This window comes from Crocuta crocuta, unplaced genomic scaffold, assembly GCF_008692635.1.
Source record: "Crocuta crocuta isolate KB4526 unplaced genomic scaffold, BGI_CrCroc_1.0 scaffold687, whole genome shotgun sequence".
Lineage (NCBI taxonomy): Eukaryota > Metazoa > Chordata > Mammalia > Carnivora > Hyaenidae > Crocuta > Crocuta crocuta.
The window spans coordinates 4,814,118-4,833,162 of NW_027530182.1; the positions used below are offsets into that span (position 1 = coordinate 4,814,118).

Below are 19,045 nucleotides of genomic sequence, written 5' to 3' on the forward strand. Positions count from 1 at the left end.
TCTATTTTACCCCCCCCCCCCCCCCCAATGGTTTTATTTTCTACGGACACAGATCTGAGAAATCATACAAGGTATTAAACAGAATTCGGGGGGCGTGTAACGAAGGAAATGAAAATGTCACACGAATGCTGAGCAAAACCTTGTAGTGACTGGCTTGAGGCCAGTGTGAAGACATCTTCAGTGGACTCTCTAAGCTAGCAAGAGTCCCATGTAGGGTCTTAATGGCAGGAGAAACATAGATTTTGCATGGGCTCTAACCAAATCCTTGTCCTGCACCACTAGACACAGGCCTCGGAAACCTTCCTTGGTGCACTGGGTGCCTTTGCAAACGTCTCCAAGCTGCCTCAACCCAAACACTATAGATGAGTCTCTGTTTACTTCTATTGAAAGAATAATGATTTCTTTAGACACTGAAGCCCTTTGTGAACCATACTGGAAGGTGCTTTAAAGAACTACGCCCTTATATTCCCATTAGGTGGCAAGTTCCACTGAGCCCCTCTACTGGATGAGATTTCTTATTACCTATCCCAGGCTCTTTTGGCAGGCATTTTGATTATATGTGAGCCCTTAGCATCAAAATACACCTAAATGACAATCACAGTTAAGTTTGCCCCCTCCCCTTTTGATGATAATGGGACATGCATAAGAACAGTATAGGTTCAGTTTATATAGTCTCATTGCTCTAGGAGAGCACTAATTTGGTTTGCAGTTTACATTTTCTACTTGCATGCTGGGGCGATATATATATAAAAAAATCCAAAAAACCCCAATCCTGGTCACCTCTCCCCTGCCTCCAAAGCAATATCTACCCAGTCTGGGTTTTACCTCTGTCTGTCCCAAGTGGCCCCATGGGTTTTGGTCAGTGTGCCCCAGCAGGGGTGAGCAGAAAGTCTTCACTGTTCAGCTGGTGGGAAAGTTTTGGAGGTCTCAGCTCAGGGTCCCTACAGACCTTCTCCACCAAGCCCTCTGTCCTACAACGTTTTCCTCTAAAATATCCACCTTACCTGGCAGGATCCCAATAAGTCCAAGGTAGGCTGAAGGTCACAGCAATGATGCTATTCGTTTACCTCTTGCACTAAAGAGGTAAAGCTCAGACTGAAGGTTGATGCCCCTCTTCAAATAGGTGCTATAAATATACTAGAGCTATCCCTGAAAAGATGCATTTGTGTTTTTATATATATGTGATGATTTTATATATGTATATATAAAATTTTTCTTTGTGTTTGTATATAGGTATGTATTACTCTATAGATAGGAAAGGAGAGGTATAATACAGGAGCAGGCGAGGGTGGGGTATGTTCCTGTGCATCTATTTATAATTTGTATATTTTGTATGTATATATATAGAGAGAGAGCCTCTGTTATTGTTTGCATCATTACAACGGATGTACCTCCGACCAGCGAGGAGTACCTGTCTGTGGCGAATGGAGGGAAGCCCCAAAAGGACAGTTCTTGCATGGTCTCTTGCACGGCGCTGTTTCAGCAGGCAAGGCTGGCAGCAGCTTGTGAAATGAGGGGGCCCAGTGTAAATCCATCCAGCTTCACATCCGCCGGGGAGGGACACTCTGAAATGCCCGCGGCTGTATGCCAGCTGCCTCTTCAAGGGAGAGGTCAAGGAGCCTAGAACCCAGGGCAGGGAGGGGCCATCCCTGCTGTTGGTCAGGATATGGCTTTTCCTACTAGATGGAGACAGGGCACACGAGAATTCTGTCTTCTAGGAGGACACTGACCACCAGGAACACAAAGTAGAGGCCGAACATGATGAAGCCCAGAATTTTGTTCATCCGCCATTTGCAGAGGGCAATAGAGAGGATAACGAAGAGCAGCATGATGAAGAGGAGGACAATGGCACAGAAGAGGCCATTGCTGCTGACCGCCACTGGTTGGAACCTGTGAATGATGGTATATAGGAGCCAGGGCAGTGGAAGCCTGTGAGGGAAGACGGGGGAGCAGTCAGACAAATTGAAGAAGGCATACGGCACAGCATCAGCTTCTTGGAATCTCTAATTCGCAAAGGGTTGTCTTTTTAGGTTCATTATGCCTTGTGTGTGGCTGGCCCAGGAAACCACCTAAGGAAGTCAGGTGAACTTCAAAAACCATTGTCTATTTCCTGACTGAAGTAGGGATAAGGGAGAATTTGTTCTAGAGCTGAGTAAGCTCAAAGCTGTGACCACTGCGGGTGATTTCCAAATGTGATTTGAAATAGTTGTGTGTTTCTTTTCTAGTTAGATTCCAATGTTGCTCTCAGCCCAAAAAATGGTGGACTGGAAGGTTTGCACAGGGCAGGAGAAGGAAAAGACAAATGGAGAAAAGGCATGGAAATCAGTAGTGAAAATGGCAACATTATTTTTAGGAATGGAAGCACTGACTCAACTGACCTAACAAATGATACATGATACAACACATGATACAATATAGCTGTCTGAGGTTTATTTTGGAAAAGATAGGACAGCCTTTTGACTAGGAAGTGGTCCTCCTGAAGGATGTGAGGAAGACAGTTTCTTACATTTGTGATGTGATTTTTAAAAAGCTGTTGTCTCCCTTTGCATTTGACTTTTAGAAATCTGGTAACATCTTTTGTTTTCTGTCCAGAGTGGCGACTCTGGAAGACATCAGAAAAGCTGACTGCCAGGTACATCCTGAGAGTGAGTTAGGACTCTGAGCAAGAGGAAAATGGCTGAAACCACGTGACTCACATTGCCTGGGCATCTCCAGGTGGCTGAGCGAGATGCAGTTTTAGCCACTGGGCCTAAGGATGGAACGGTGGCTAGGGAAACAAGGACCTAGCCCCTCAGCTGGGTGAGGCTTCTGCAGAGCCTTAGCCTTTGGCTAAGGGAGATTGAATTTTGGCCTGATCTCAGGAATATGGAAGAGGAGGTAGTGCCCTTTTGAAACACAAAGTTCTCCACAGGAAAAGCAAAGAGCTTGAGAGAAATAATGAGGTGAAGGGAGTAGTGAGTTGACACATCTGGTCTCCTCAACTGGAGACAGCATGTGACGGTAGAGCTGTGAGTTGTGTAACTTTGGATACCCAGGGCCTGGCATATGCAGCCCCCCATCTGGGTACATATGTTAACCTGGGCCAAGCTGAGGCGACTGATGCAACTGCCTCACGGTAGTCAGTACAGGCGGTTTGCCCACTAAAGCCTAGCTTGGAGGCGTTCACTTCAGAGATGTCAGAAGGCGAGGGGCTCCACCAGCCAGCTCAGGGAACATGGTGCAATTTCAGCTCTCGGCAGGAGGGGGCAGCCCTGGCATCCTCCTGTCAGTAATGTAAAGCCAGGAAAAGTGGGAGTGTGTGTGTGTGTGTGTGTGTGTGTGTGTGTGTGTGTGTGTGTGTGTGTGTTGGGTGGAGTGCTCAAAAATGAAAACCTCCACTAGGGATCTGTCCTGGGGAGCTCTTCTTCCACACCTGCATTCTCATAGGAAGAAAAAGACCAAAACCACTGTATTCATATTCTTAAATTAACATGCCCACTTACATATCTGGTTCCGGTGAAGTTGTGCTTGATGGCACTACAAATAGGAAACAACCTTTTGTACTAAAAAATGACATTTTATTCATGCCTTTTGACCTATAAATCCTATTGTCAGGGATCAAGCATAAGAAATATTTGAAATGCAGATATAAGTTTATTCGGAAAAATGACCATTCAGTGTTATTTAGAGTAGTGAAAAATTTGGGATACTTAATCTCCAATAATAAACACAAGTTAAATAACAGACTATTAAGCCAAGTTAGTGCTATGTAGCCATTAAAAATTATAAGCTTATAATGATGGAGGCAAATACTCATGATACGATACTACCATTAAAATGAAGGATACACATAAAAATAGCAATGTATTTTCAGTAAAGTAAACTACATATGAACTAAAGCAGGGTGGTGAATATCATTGAATTTTATTTATGCTTTATATGTATTCACTTAATTCCTTTACCATGAGTATATATTAATACTCATCCTTTACCATGAGTATATGTTAATATTATAAGCATAGAGAAAAGGCCAGCAAGATGATAAAATACCTTTTATACTCAATGTATTGCTAATAAGTTCATAAATCAGTATAAACTCTTGAGAAAGACCTCTTTGAAAAATATACATCAATAGCCATTAAAATGCCCACAATCTTTAATGCATTAATATTTCTTGAAGGCGTTTATCCTAATAAAAATAATTAAAAGATACTTTCTGCATTAAGGTCTTCATCAAAACACCCATCATAGCAGAAAACTGGAAAAAATAAAAAATAATGGCTAAACTGAAAACCCACAGGATGAAATATTGCGAAGTGATAAAATGTTATTTATGAGAGTTAAAACGGAACTTAGAAATAGTTGATTGACTAATTTACTAACAGATGCTGACTTTGTGCAAGGCATAAATGGCTTTAAAATAGAAAAATAAAAGCCCCCCAAAAGGACAAAACTGAATATTCACTTGGAAAACTATGTGAAATATTTGGAAGAGAACATACAAAAAGTAAATGTTGCTTTTGGCTGGTAGGGTTACGGGTTATCTTTCTTTAAACTTTCATTTAACCTGTTACTATATATCCAGTTTAAGAACAGGGAACAAAAACCATCTTGCAATTCCCTAGACTATTTATTTTTCAAAGACATGACAAATACGTCCTATAATTTTTCCCGACTTGTAAGGTTGTCTTTCTTTATACTATTGCACATCTCATTTTCCTTCTTGGAAGATACCGACCAAGAAAACTACTCTAAATGTGTAAGCGGTGGAACTGAGAAACACCATTTCTACTAGAGGTACCCTTCCTTTAAAACATATACCTTTGAAGGCATTCATCATACATTCATTCAGTCTGCACACATCTGTCAAGGCACCACCATGCATTAGGCATCGTATTAGGCTTTGGGGAGCTGTTGCTCCTGAGCAGTTCACAGTCTGGTGGGCAGACTGATAAACATGACCATGACAAGAGTACATTGTGCAGAGAGTACACAGAACTCCCTGGTCAGGCCCAAGGGAATGGGGGAAGCTGAGATCTGAATTGACATTGGTAGGGTAAGTTAGAGTTTTCCAAGCAGACAAGCAGGGAAGGATCTCATGTGAGAGGGGCCTGAAAAGGAAGGAAATAATGGCAGGAGAGGGAACATTTGGGATTCAAAGGTGGTAAAGACAGCGGGGGCTCAGGGCAGGCAGGGTTGCATGCAGGTAGTGTTGTCGTTGAGAGACACAGTGTCCACACCCCAGCTATCTCATTTACTAGCTTTGTGAAGTCTGCGCTCTTCAGTTGCCTTGCTTGAAGAATGGGGGATCATCATACATATGTCACAGGATCACTGTGTGGCTTCAATGGATAAAAAGGTACTTACAGTGCCCAAAGTAGACACTGAATGGAAAACACAGGTAATGCAAAAGTGCAAGAGATAAGAGTATTCAAAATGTTCAATGAAAAAGTAGATCTGCTTTAGTGAGTTTCTATATTCAGGTGTCAAGAGTCCATTTCTGGGAACATAAGGAAAACACCCCATGTCTTACCTTCTCAGGGGTTCTCTCTCATTCGGGGTTATTCATCAGACTACTTTTACTTCTGACAAGTTAAATGAAATGACAGAGAGAAGAGCATCCCGCCCCAATCCGATCCACTTTAGGGATTATTCATATTGAGAACTACCATTTGCTTAACCATAAGAACAGAACTCATCTTCTGACTTTCAAAAAACTTAGAATATCTTTATCAGCAGCATACATAAATGATAACGCCAAACCTGCCAGCATTTTCCAAAGAAGGAGATGGGATATTTTTGCTTGCTCCAATCTGTTTTATAATCCAAATCTCATCCGGGCTGGTGGGGACTTTAATTAGAATTAGGATATGGGAAAAAATGTAGTAAAACTAACTCCATCATACCTGACTACTGAATATTCATAACTTGTAGCCAATGCCATTATATAAGCAAAATTCTGAAAGTATTTCTTACAACATCCAATCTGTATGTAGGCATGTGTTTCTGCCTACCTAGGGATAACTTATTCTTCATTAAGGTCTCTGAAAATTAAAATTAGAGTTATTGAACTTGAATGTTACTCCCAGTCTTTACTTTCTATTGGTTGGTTAATTTGGGGCTCAAAGATCCTGGTTACATCTCCACAGCCTTTAGAGGACAAAGACAGCAAAAGAGCTGGTGTGTGCACCTTCATAAAGCCACCTCTACTCACCCTACGGTGATGTCAAAAATGTTGCTTCCAACAGAGCTGGACACAGCCATGTCCCCAAGCCCCTTCCGGGCCACTATGACACTGGTGATAAGATCAGGGATGGAGGTTCCGGCAGCCAAGATGGTCAGACCCATAATCTCTTCACTAATGCCAATTGTCTCACCAACCTAAAAGTAACAATAGGGACACATATGAATGTCTAAAGTCACAAAACCATCGTACCCACAAATGTTTCAATGGCGGCTCCCTTGTAATGAATTCCTATCCGTGCTATGTGGAGTGATGAGATGATAAAGATGAGTAAGCCACCATCACTGCCATAGAGGAGGTCACACTTTAATCATATTCAGACCCAAGAGATCAGGAATGTTCACACCAGGATTGAACAGATAATCTCAAGAAAGAGCTATAGAGGGCTTGAGTGCAGTCACTATCTGGTATCTAGTAAGACTGTGCAAGGGAGGCAGAAGAAGAGAGTTATAAAACCCAACTGGCCATTAGCTCCAGAGGCCAGGAGCTGACAATGGTACCAAATCCTGTAGCAAATTTGCCTTTGGATTAACAATCAAGGATTAAGGACTGATATCCAGTGTTCCCATTTTTCTTTGACATCTCCTAGTGTCTGTAACCCACTCTTAAACACCTTTATACTATCATTTCCATAGGAAACTTGATTTGGGGTGTTTCAGGGCTTGGTGACATATGACTGTAAATCAGCAGGGCAACTGTGGAGAAACCATCAGTTACAGAATCAGAAGTCCAAGGTCTGGCTTTGGCATTTATTAAGAATTTAACCTGTTATTAACTTAACCAATTGTATAATATCTTTGATCCTTGCTTTCTTATTGTTAAAGTGGGGATGATAAAACCTACCATACAAGGTGGTTGGGAGGACTATGTGATCATTTGTGGAAAACCTCTTTGTAAATAGTACACCATTACTGAAAACTGATGGGGGATGATTATTACATTTTATTTTGGTCTTTGCCTTTTAACACTGATGAAGTCTATTTTGGACAGTTGATCTAATCTCAGATGGAGGCTCCTTCATTCTCGTGAGCCAATTTTTTGCCTTCTTGGGATTTTTAAAAGCTTTAAGTATCTTCTGGAGTTGGTGAACTGAAGTTCTGAAAACTTTTAAGATAGTGCTTTCGGTTTAGTTTTCAACAGCCTATCTAGGACATTCATTATTTTTGGGAAAAAAAAAAACAAAACAAAAAAACGCAGAAGGCTAGAGTAGCATGTAAGAATAAGGGCTTTTAGGGAATAGGATACATTTATTTATTTCTTTTTTTAAAAAATTTAATGTTTATTATTTATTTTTGAGAGAGAGAGGAAAAGACAGAGCACAAGCAGGGGAAGGGGCAGAGAGAGAGAGAGGGAGACACAGAATCTGAAGCAGGCTCCAGAGCACAGAGCCTAACATAGTGCTCGAACCCATGAACTTTGAGATCATGAGATCATGATATGAGCTGAAGCTGGATGCTTAACTAACTGAACCACCGGGGCGACCTTCTTTTTTTTTTTTTTTTTTTTAATTTTATTTAAGTAATCTCTATACCCAATGTGGGGCTTGAACTCATGACCCTGAGATCAAGGGTTACATGTTCTTTTGACTGAGCCAGCCAGGCACCCCTGGGATAAATACATTTCAAAATATTTTTTGTGATTTGTAAGTAATAGCTTGGTTTCCGCTAACTTAAAAGCATAGTTGGGAGCTATTTTTGTTGATAGTCACGCCTGCTCTAGAGCCTGGCTAGCAGAACTAACTTATCCTGGCCTCACAGAGCAAAGATTCACTGCTCCATCAGAAAGGAAGTCCCATGAAAGCAGAATTCCTACTTTGATCACTACCATCTCTCTGATACACAGAACATAGCTGTATTTAGTAGGCTCTCAATACCTATTTCCATCTACGTACTTAGGTGATTTCCCTAGTGTGTTTTCTGCTGATTCCCCTAGAAAAAAATTAAGTAAGAGTTCTGCACAGGAGTGCCCTATTTGAGCAAACCTCTTCTTGCTGACCTATTTTTTTGAGTTAGATCTTAAGTGAAACATTTTCAGAGACTCTGAAGATGCTGAGTCAATGGTTGTCACCCCCAATAAACAGGGTGATTCTTTGAGGGAGTTCGAAAGCAGTGGCTATTTTAAAACAACGTTTATATTTGGAGTCTGAATGACTCTATAGGCAGAAAAAATGGAGAAATTGCAGGGGGGTGGAATGGGGGTGTGGTTATGAGTGATGCCTTGGATACAGGGGAGACATGGGTGCAAATCCTAGCCTGCCACTCCTAGTACATGGTAGCCAGCTTTCCTGAGCCTCGGTTTTTCTCATGTGTGGAATGGGGATCATAACATCCATCCTCAGAGTTGTTGTGATGATTATATGTGATGATGCATACAGAGCAAATATCAGGTGTCAGGTATCAAGGGAATATTCACTAACGGCCAGCTATGATAACTGAGACACTACTCCTCTCCCTCTCCAACTTATCAGCCTGCAGCCATTGGGCTCTGGCACCTGGCTTAGTAGGCATTAGTCTGTAATGTGGGAAATCATGAGAATAATGAAGACTTTTTAATTGTATGTCAAACTCTTGGTGAATCTGCATGGTTCTAGAAACACTTTTGCTGTCTGAGACCGAGCCTTCATAGGCACATTTTAAGAACACTTCACTGACTTCAGTTTTCCACAGGCAAGAGACAAGATGATAGCTGCGGCGTGTAGATGGGACAGCAGTGATCAAACTGGCAGCATCAGAGAAGTTTAGAGCTAGAAAGGACGTCGGCAGTCTCTTGGAGGGGATTCCTTTGTTTTGCAATCGAAATAAATGATGGGGCCACTCAGAATCCAAATCCAGTGCTGCTCTGAACATTGCATAACTGCAGTTCCTTATCTTGGTTTCAAGAGCAACCACAAAAATATCATATTGGCTAAATGAGACACAGGGTCATATTAACTCTTAGAATGAACTTCTCATACTAGATGCAGAATGTATTTTAACCATGTTTTCGTCACTCAGGAAATTTACTAATTTCATGATACAAAAAGAATAAAAAGTAACAAAAACTAAGGGGAAGCATGCAAAAAGCATTTAATCTAAGGGGTATTTATTTCTGGCAAAACAGTAGCTAAGTAATGATATTAAATAGCACTTATTGTTGGTAAGTGGATAAAAAAATAATTGAGCACTAAATGTGTATTTGTTATTTTATGGCATTTATAGCTCAAAAAATTCTGTACAAACAACAGAATTAGAGCCAAACTTCTTAGAACAGAATGTGCTATTTTGATCAGGTGTCTGGATGTCTTAAAAGAGAAAAACATTTCTGTGGGAGAAAGAACAGAGAAACTTCCCATTCATTACTAGAAGGTAAGGTTTCTCTTTATGTACTCTATATTTCTGGGCCTTTTGGTAATATTATTCCTGGTATTGTGTTTGTATTTTTCTACAAGAGAATGAAAAGGAAGCTAGAGTATGGAATTAAGATAATCATTAAAAAGAGCAGAATAAGATGAGATATCTAGAAAATAAGAGAATAAAAACTACTTTTTTCTTTATAGGTACATTAAAGAATGAAAATAGCTATTAAGAAAAGCCATTGCATGTTATAAATGGCAAAAAATCCTTCTAGCCTGGAAATCTGGAGGCTGAGAAGGAGCTCATTGTCTACAAAGACTTCTGTGCAGTTTTGGTGGCAAATGACTTTCAATGAATGTGGAAAATCATGACTTTGGGCCAAGTGGAACTTCTTCAGGGAGTCAACAATTTTTTTGAAACTATCCTGGAAGAATAATCTGAAGTCAAGTATCATAAAATAACTAGGGTAGGAATAATATAAAGTATCTTGTAGGAATAATAGTGGGTATATTAGCTGACATATCCAGCAGATTTTTTCAACGTTATATTTTTTTTAAAATATAAGGTGTAGTTTATATACAGTGAAGTCTAACTTTACATTCAGTAAAACTCACTCTCTAAAAATAGTTCTGTAAGACTTTTTAAGTTTATTTATTTATTTTGAGAGAGAGCATGCAGATGTCATGGGAAAGGAATAGAGAGAGGGAGAAAGAGAATCCCAAGCAGGCTCTGCATTATAATGAGGCTTGACCCCAGAAACCATGAGATCATGACCTAAGTCAAACTCAAGAGTTGGAAGCTTAACCAACAGCCACTCAGGGGCCGTAGTTCTGAGAATTTCTGATAAAGGTATGCAGTCCTATTTCTCCACATCCTCACCAACTTATGTTGGTGTTTTTGACTATAGCCATCCTAAGGACTGTGAAGTAGTATCTTGTGTTTATTTCTAAATAGCTCTATTGAAATATAATTCACATAACTTAAAACTCATCTACTTAAAGTATATAATTCATATTTTAGTATATTTATAGACTTGAATAGCTATCACCATAATTTATATTTAGAACTTTTTCATTATCCCAGGAAGAAACCCCGGACCCAACAGTGGTCACTTCCCCTTTCCCTCCAACCTCCCAAACCCTAGGCAACCATTAACTACTTCCTGTCTCTATAGATTTGCCTATTTTTCACATCTCCTATAAATGGAATCATACAACATATGATCTTTTGTGACCATCATTTTTCATTTAGCATAATATTTTAGAGGTTCGTTCATATGTAGCATGTATCAGTGCTTCATTCCTTTTTATTGTGGAATATTCTATTGGGTGGATAGGCCAGTTTTTGTATCCATTCATCAGTTGATGGACATTTAGGTTGTTTCCACTTTTTGGCAATTATGAATAATGCTGTTGTAAACACGTGTATATAGATATTTGTGTACATGTTTTCATTTCTCTTCGGTATACAGATAGTGAAATCACAGGATCATAAGATGACTCTATGGTCAATATTCTGTGGCCTGCCAAACTGTTTTCTAAAGTGGCTGCGTTATTTTACATTCTTACCATCCATATATAAGGGCCCCAGTTTCAATATAGCGTCTCTAATACTTGTTATTATCTGTCTTTTTTATTATATCTATCCTGAGAGTGAAGTGGCATCTCCTTGTGGTGTTGATTTACATTTCCCTAATGAATAATGATGTTGACCATGTTTTTTTGTGCTTATTATCCATTTGCATATCTTTTTTGATTAAATATCTATTCAAATCTTTTGACCATCTTAAACATTGCCTTTCTATTATTATTATTTTTTTTTTAGTAGGCTCCATGCCCAACGTGGGACTTGAACTCATGACTCTGAGATCAAGAGTTGCATGCTCTGCCAAATAAGCCAGCCAGGTGCCCTTTGCCTTTCTATTATGGAGCTTTAAGTGCCCAACGTGGGACTTGAACTCATGACTCTGAGATCAAGAGTTGCATGCTCTGCCAAATAAGCCAGCCAGGTGCCCTTTGCCTTTCTATTATGGAGCTTTAAGAGATTTTTATGTATCTTGGATACAAGTGCCTTATCAAATGTAAATAATTTGTAAATATTTTCTCTCAGTCTGGGGTTTGTCTTTTAATTTTTTTTTTTTTAAATGTTTTATTTATTTCTAGGAGAGAGAGAGAGAGAGACAGCGTGAACAGGGGAGGGTCAGAGAGAGAGGGAGTCACAGACTGAAACAGGCCCCAGGCTCTGAGCTGGCAGTCAGCACAGAGCCCGACGCGGGGCTCGAACCCACGAACCGCGAGATCATGACCTAAGCGAAAGTCGGACGCTTAACCGACTAAGCCACTCAGGCGCCCCTGTCTTTTAATTTTTTAACTGGTATTTTTTGAAAAGCATAACTTTTACTTTTGATGAAGTCTAACTAGGGTTTTCTTTTATGGATCATGTTTTGGCATTATATCACAGAACTCTTTGCCTAACCCATGGATCATGTAGATTTTCTGTTTTCTTCTAGACATTTGATAGTTTTGGCACTTACATGTAGACCTATGATCCACTTTGAGTTAATTTTTGAGTAAAGTGTGAGGTAAAGGCCTAAGCTCATTTATTTTGGCATATCAAAAAACAATTATTTCAAGCACCATTTTTGATATATCCACATATGTTCTCACATTTCCTTATTTCAAATTGCTATATTTTATTTATGCTAACAAGTATAATTTTAAGACTATATTAAGCAAAGAATATATGTGGGAAGTTTGAAATTTGTGTAGTTTATAATAGACATTAAAAGCATGAGTTCTGGAGTGTCAGAGCCTTGGGTTATAATCTCAGTTCTGCTATTTACTACCTATATAATCCCAAGCAATTTTATTATTAGCTCTAAGCTTAACTTTTTGATCTATAAATGTGGATAATAATAGCACCTCCTTGATAGAATTTGTGCCTATGTACAGGGTGACTGTCAAGATCACAAGGACAAAAGGATGGGAATTATGCAGCATCTGGTACAAGTTCAATCAACAATGGTTACCACTGTTATCTCTGAGAATGTAAAACTTTTGCATTTCATTCTTTCATCTGTGTGTTACAACAAACAATTCCTGAGAGTTCGTTCTTGTGATGGGCACTATAACTGGCACTGGGTTAAAAGTGGTAAAAGCAAAATACATCATCATTATAGTATACTGAGGTTCAAGGAAGAGACCATTTTGTCTCCAGTTCTTTTTCTAGGGCCAATCTGAAAGGCTGGTGAGAACATGAGGTGAGTGGCTGCCCAAGAGGAAGTGAGTATCCTGGAGTCAGGCAAAACCTGACATTCCTCCCAGACCTGGGTAGGCCTGGATTCAGGTTGCAGACGGCAAGACGAGATAGGGTGCCTTCTTCCACATGGCGGTCCAGGGCTATGCTAATTTGACTCCATGCTAGAGGAAAAGGCCAGGAGGGATGGGAAAGGGAAGTGGAATAAAATTCTTTTAGTCCTGGAGTATGTACCTTGTCAGACATGATACGAGTCTGACACTTTCCAAAAGCAAACACATTGATTAACCATTTGGCAACTATCAAAAGAACCAGAAGGATGAGTGTTACTATTAAGGTCTTACCTGGTGTGCCCACCAGACCATCAAGTAAGAGAATACAGCGATCCAGGTGATGGAGCCGAAGAATGTGATGGGAAAAAACTTCCTTGATGACTGAAAGAGAACCAGAAAAAGGAGAGAGTGTCAGTGCCATCCAGTGATGTGGATCTGATAGACCAAAGCTGAAACCACCAATGCAGCTACTCCTCCCTCACTCCCTTCCATCTTCATAGGTTTAGCAATCAAAAGGCCCCCACTCCCAGCAGTTAAGCCAGGACAGGAAGATTCTCTCTTAGGAATGTTGTTTTGAGCCAAATCATCACCAGGCTAGTTCCCGAGATGGACATCTCTTGAAAAGAATGTCTATTCTTGCTGCTGGTTGCTCAGATGCCCCCTGCCCCCTAACCTTTCCATGGGCTGGTTTCTTAGTCTTGCCCTCAATCTCTTGTCTACCCTAGAGCCTTCCTGTCTCTCCTGCTCCCCTTTCTGTCTTCTGCTCAACTTCATCAGAATCAGTATGTACTGCTTCACCCCATGTATCCTAGCAATCCAGTTGCCAGAAAACCTACGTGATTAATTGCTTGTAACAAGAAGGATCAATAGGGTCTGAAACAGGTTCCTCTTATAGTCCCATGAATTCGTGGGAAAAGCCACACAGAGGACACCATCATCATAGTTTCTATAAATTCTTGATGACAGTCACCTCCCAGGATATTTGAACCACTCTTATAGACTGGAGTAACAGAGGCCCAGCACACTGCTGTCCCCAGGACTGGCAAAGTAGATGCTCCCGGGAAGGTTTTCTCCTCTGTTCTCCACCCCTGACTGTACTATGTCCATTTCTGCTTTGATCACAGGCCTTTGTGCAATCTCAGGCTTAGGGTGTGAACACTGCTTTTTAAAAATATTTTAGAGTATAATTAACATACAGTATTATATTAGCTTCAGGTGTATCATACAATGCAATATAGTGATTCACCAATTCTGTACATTAGTGTTTCTAGTTTTCTTCGAATATTAGCCAAAATCAGACACTCAAAATGCAGTGTGTGTGTGTTTTTTTAAACCTATTACCACTAAAGGGAGATCCATGCTTGCACTGGCTTTTTTTTTTTTTTTTTTGCAAAACTGGGGCCCTTTCATACATGCTCAGATAGCAGAATGTGCTCAGTCTCTCACCTATTACTGCCAAACACTTTTTATTTCAAAGCTTTCCACTTTGAGAAACAATCTCTTCTTCTTCTTTTTTTTTTTTTTTGCTTTGATAATGCCATCCAATTTTGTCCAGAGAAGTGAATCCTGGAGTTGATGTGGAGGAAAGCTATCTCAACTGTCTACAGGGCTGACCTTGGGCAGTCACATAGGACACTTTCTGCCATGGCTTTTAAGAGTTTTATTAAAAGGAAAAGATAAACGTGTACATAGTAACCTCTTGAATATCTATATATCTTGAATATCTATAATAATAATGGACATAGTCTCTATTTTCCCAAACTAGGCTTATGTTCTCGTTACTAACTGCAAGTTTTCAATATATGTTTTTATTATCATTCATACCATTCTGTTAAATTTCACAATAACCATTTCTTTCTCTTAAAGACTGCTGCCTTTCTGGGGCTATTTGCTAGCTGCAGTGTCTGAAAGACCTGTGGGCTTGATTAAATTGGGGTGCAGCCCCTCACAGCTCCCCTCTGTTAGAATGAAAATATTTTGGCTAAAGACTCAGGCCCCTTCTGGGGACCTGAGCAGATTAATGGGTTATGGAAAAAAAGGTCATCAATTTTTCAAAATGGAGGTTGAGACAGGCACTTCTGAGAGCAAATTCCTTTAAAGCTGAGAATTCAGTTGGGTTTTGGAGGCCATATTCGCCAAGCCTTGGAATAGCTGGTGCTAAGAAATCAATTTTCCCAGCCATAGAGTTTAGCCGATTGGGGTCCCCATTCTTTTCCTCTGGTCACACGTCACTGTTTCGGTATCCTGAGATGGAGGTTTCATCTCCTACGTACGGTCAGGCTCTGTCACAGGGAAGGAAAGGGTTTTTCTTGTGGTGTTGGGCCGCCCATGTGATTGGAACAGCAACCAGTCTGTGAGTTAGATTCTAGGCCTCCTGTAAGGCAATGGAGTACCATCTCCATACTTTAAAAAAATGTTTATTTATTTTTGATGAGGGGCAGGGGAGAGAGACAGAGACAGAGAGACAGAGAAAGAGGGAGACAGAGGATCTAAGCAAGGCTCTATGCTGAGAGTGGACAGCCCGACATGGGGCTTGATCTCACAAACCATGAGATCATGATCGAAGCCAAAGTAGGATGCTTCACTGACTGAGCTACCCAGGCACCCCACCATCTCCATACTTCATGGTATGGTACATGTACAGGTGATCTTGAGAGGGTCCTCATTTCACAGATTGCTTGATTTTTAGGCTATCTCATTTATTAAGTATGTAATTATTATTTTATTTATTGTCCCTTTGCATGTCTGTTCCTTTGGTGTAATGTCACAAGTTAGAATCAAATTATTTGAACATACTTCTCATCTGAGAAATATCATCCCTGAACCATAGAAAATTCCTAGTGAAAAGGTAGCAACTAAGGAATCAGACTAAGGAGGTAAAGGAACTAAGTTCAAACTGACATACTAATGAAAACCTCTCCCATTTAAACTTTGATGCTTATGGTTCTTGATCAAGAGGCCAATTTGTAATTAATGGCCATCTAAATGTACCTAGTGTTGTATTAGGGGCTCACTGAAAATAAATAAAAAATAGCTTCTATTTGTAAGTTTCCAGGTCTTCAACATGACTAGGGGTGGGTAAAGGCCAGGTACCTACTCTGTACACAAATATTGAACTAGACCTGAAAGTCAAGCCTCGTCTGTCTGACTATACGTGTATTCCCAAGATGTAGGTTATACCAACTTGTTCTTGAAGAAAAATAAGGCCAATAATGCTCAGAACATTCCCAGCTATAGGCATGATGATAATCATCATAATACTAGCCTGTGCTCTGAATGTCAGAAAATATAAAGAGCATTGGGGACATATAGACTGGCATTCCAGCTGTATGGCCATCTGCCTCACTCAACCTCCCATATTGTCTCTGATTTGGAAGCTCCAACCCTTTTATGCACCAGCAGTTTAGTTAAGTGTTTCTCAACTGTCAAACTACCTTATAATTTCCAATCTCACAGCCCAGGTAATTCCTTCCTTTTTCATTTTTTCTGAACTACTCCCCTTATTTGGACTCTATGGTCTCATTCCAGACATCACCACCCAGTAGCATTCGTGCAATTATTTAGTTACCAGTCTCACTGGAAGGAAGAAAAGAGCCCTTGAAGCCAAGGTCTGACATGTCAATTTTTGGTTAGTAATGGTGGTTCATCCTAACATCTGCTGGGATGAACCTCATACTAATTAGCAAAAAGCAAATTGTGTCCATGTGCCGGCCATTTTGTTCCCAATGTAATGGTTTATGTGTCTAATTGGCAGCTAATGTTCTCATTAGAAGCTTTTAGTACGTCAGTGTGATACTTTCTTGGCTTGAAAAATGTTTCTGGACGTTAGCTGATTGCACAAATTGGCCATATCTTTACTGACTTAAATTCAGCAAACATTCACTGAGCATCTATTCTGTGCAAGGTTTTGGGGGGTACACATCTAACAAAATTCTCCCAGGTGATCCTATTAAAGATTAAAAGTGTGTTCTCTGCATTGATACGACCGGTACTCAAATCCTTGCTCACCAATTACCAGTGATGTGACCTGAGACAGATTATTTCATCTTCCAAGCCTCACAGTTTTCATCTGTAACATGGGAGGAATAAAAAAATATCTTGTTCTGAGGTCTTCATGCCCATAACGTGTCTACAAAAGTGGCACAAATAAGTGTGTAGATAATAATGGCAGTTGTTATTAGATAATCTTATTTTTATTTTGGTTTTTAAAAGATGAGGAGACTGAAACTCAGAGAGGTGAAAGTCACTGCTGAGACCTGGCCGGGAGTCTTGACTTTGCTTCTTACTTGCTGGGTGTACTTGGATAAGTCGCTAAACCCCTCTGGGTCTTAAACACTTGATTCTTGCTAGAATTGTGAACTGCAGACACAATAAATACTTGGTGAATGAAACAATGAATGACATAAGTTGCAAAGATATAGCTGACTTCTAAGTACCTTCCCAGTTCTAATGAGTCATATTTTGATACCTCACTTAGATCCATTCCTGTTTTGTAAGAACATTCGTCCTAGGTCATGAGAGAATATAACTTATGGGGTCTTTATTTCCTTTATTATTTTCAATTTTTATCAAAGATGTGTTCCTCATCAAGATTTATATTTTAGTTCTTTTACTTTTAAAACAAAGCCATTATTTTAAGAAGACTATACCAGTGAATTGATCTGAGCCAGGAGTGCATATAATCCAACACTCAGTCATATAATTTGCATATAAATGAGGTGGAAATAAAAACAAGTGGGGGGATTGTTTACCCTGAAACTGAGTGTACACTAAAAAAATCATGTTTTCCTTGTAATTACTGTCAAGGTTTGGAACGTTCATCTCCACGGGTAATTCAACAACTACTGAGGAGACAGAGCTGCCAGGCCCTCCAGAGTAACAAGTGTTTATTAATGAATCATTTTCTCCTCTTGTTTTCCTCTCCCTTGATATCTTGTCAAGAGGCCCTTGTGGCAGTGCATGAAGACTGTGGTAGACTGCATAAGTGGCCACGACACTTTATAACTCTTTTCAAAAGGTGAAGTCTAGGGGCGCCTGGGTGGCTCAGTTGGTTAAGCATCCAACTCTTGCTTTCGGCACGTCATGATCTCATGGTTCGTGAGTTTGAGCCCTGCATCAGGTTCTGCACTGATGGCGTGGAGCCTGCTTGGGATTCTTTCCCTCTCTCTCTGTCTCTCTCTCTTCTCTGCCCTTCCCCCACTTTCTCTCTCTTAAAATAAATAATCTAAAAAAAAAAAAGGAGGTGAGGTCTATTTTCCTGTCTTTTGAATCTGGGCTGGCTTTGACTTTCTCTGACCAACAAAATGTGGTAGAGTGACAGCATGCAGATTGCAAATTACATCTCAAGAGAACTTTGCAGCTTTTGTTCTTGCTGCCCTTGGAACTTGGCCATTATGTGAATCAGTTCTGGCTACCTTACTTAAAGATAAGATACCATGTGGTGCAGAAATGAGCTTTTGGAGCTGAGATACTCCTATATCAACAAGCCCTCAGACTTAATATAAGTGAGCAGAACTGTTCAGTTGAGCTCAGATCAAATGGTCAATTCATAGAATTCTGGGCTAAAAAATTGCTTATTTTTTTAAGCCATTAAGTTTTGGGGTGGTGTGTTACACAACAAATGCTAACTGATACAAGATCAAACCTAATGAAACTCTTCTGTGCTAAGCATGATCAAAAGCTACTTCCTAGCTTTTGTATCAACTGGCATGGTTTCTTTAATTTGGCATTTCATATATGCAAAGGATGACCATATAATTCATCTTCCAAACCAGCATGGTTGGGGATTAAAGGGACAATTCTGGGCCAACTGGGATGTATGGTCCCCTTAAATATGCAATACAAGGGGCAACTGGGTGGCTCAATTGGTTAAGCATCCAGCTTTGGCTCAGCTCATGATCTCATGGTTCGCAAGTTTGAGCCCCATGTCTGGCTCTACACTGACAGCTTCGAGCCTGGAGCCTACTTAGGGTTCTGTGTCTCCTTCTCTCTCTGCCCCTACCCTGCTTGAGCTTTGTCTCTCTCAAAAATAAACATTAAAAAAAATACAATACCATAGTGATGGCTATCTCTTTATGCTGTCCTTAATCACAGAATGTCATGGTTGGCAGGGGATCTAGGGATCTTCCACCGCTTTATTTCACAGAGGAGGAAAAGTGAGGCCCAAAGTTGTGAAGCGACTT

At 40.2% G+C, this 19,045-nt stretch overlaps 1 protein-coding gene across 1 annotated transcript in view; it reads right to left on the reverse strand.

The window, feature by feature from the left end:
* Positions 1-28: 28 nt before the first annotated feature.
* Positions 29-19,045, reverse strand: part of SLC24A2 (solute carrier family 24 member 2) — a 94,640-nt gene continuing 75,623 nt past the window's right edge. The window contains exons 7-9 of the mRNA XM_077765088.1: positions 13,155-13,244; positions 6,194-6,360; positions 29-1,929 (exon numbers count right to left, since the gene is read on the reverse strand). Of these exons, the coding sequence (XP_077621214.1) occupies positions 1,680-1,929; positions 6,194-6,360; positions 13,155-13,244 (507 nt within the window). The 3' untranslated portion in view covers positions 29-1,679. The remainder of the gene's footprint in view (positions 1,930-6,193; positions 6,361-13,154; positions 13,245-19,045) is intronic.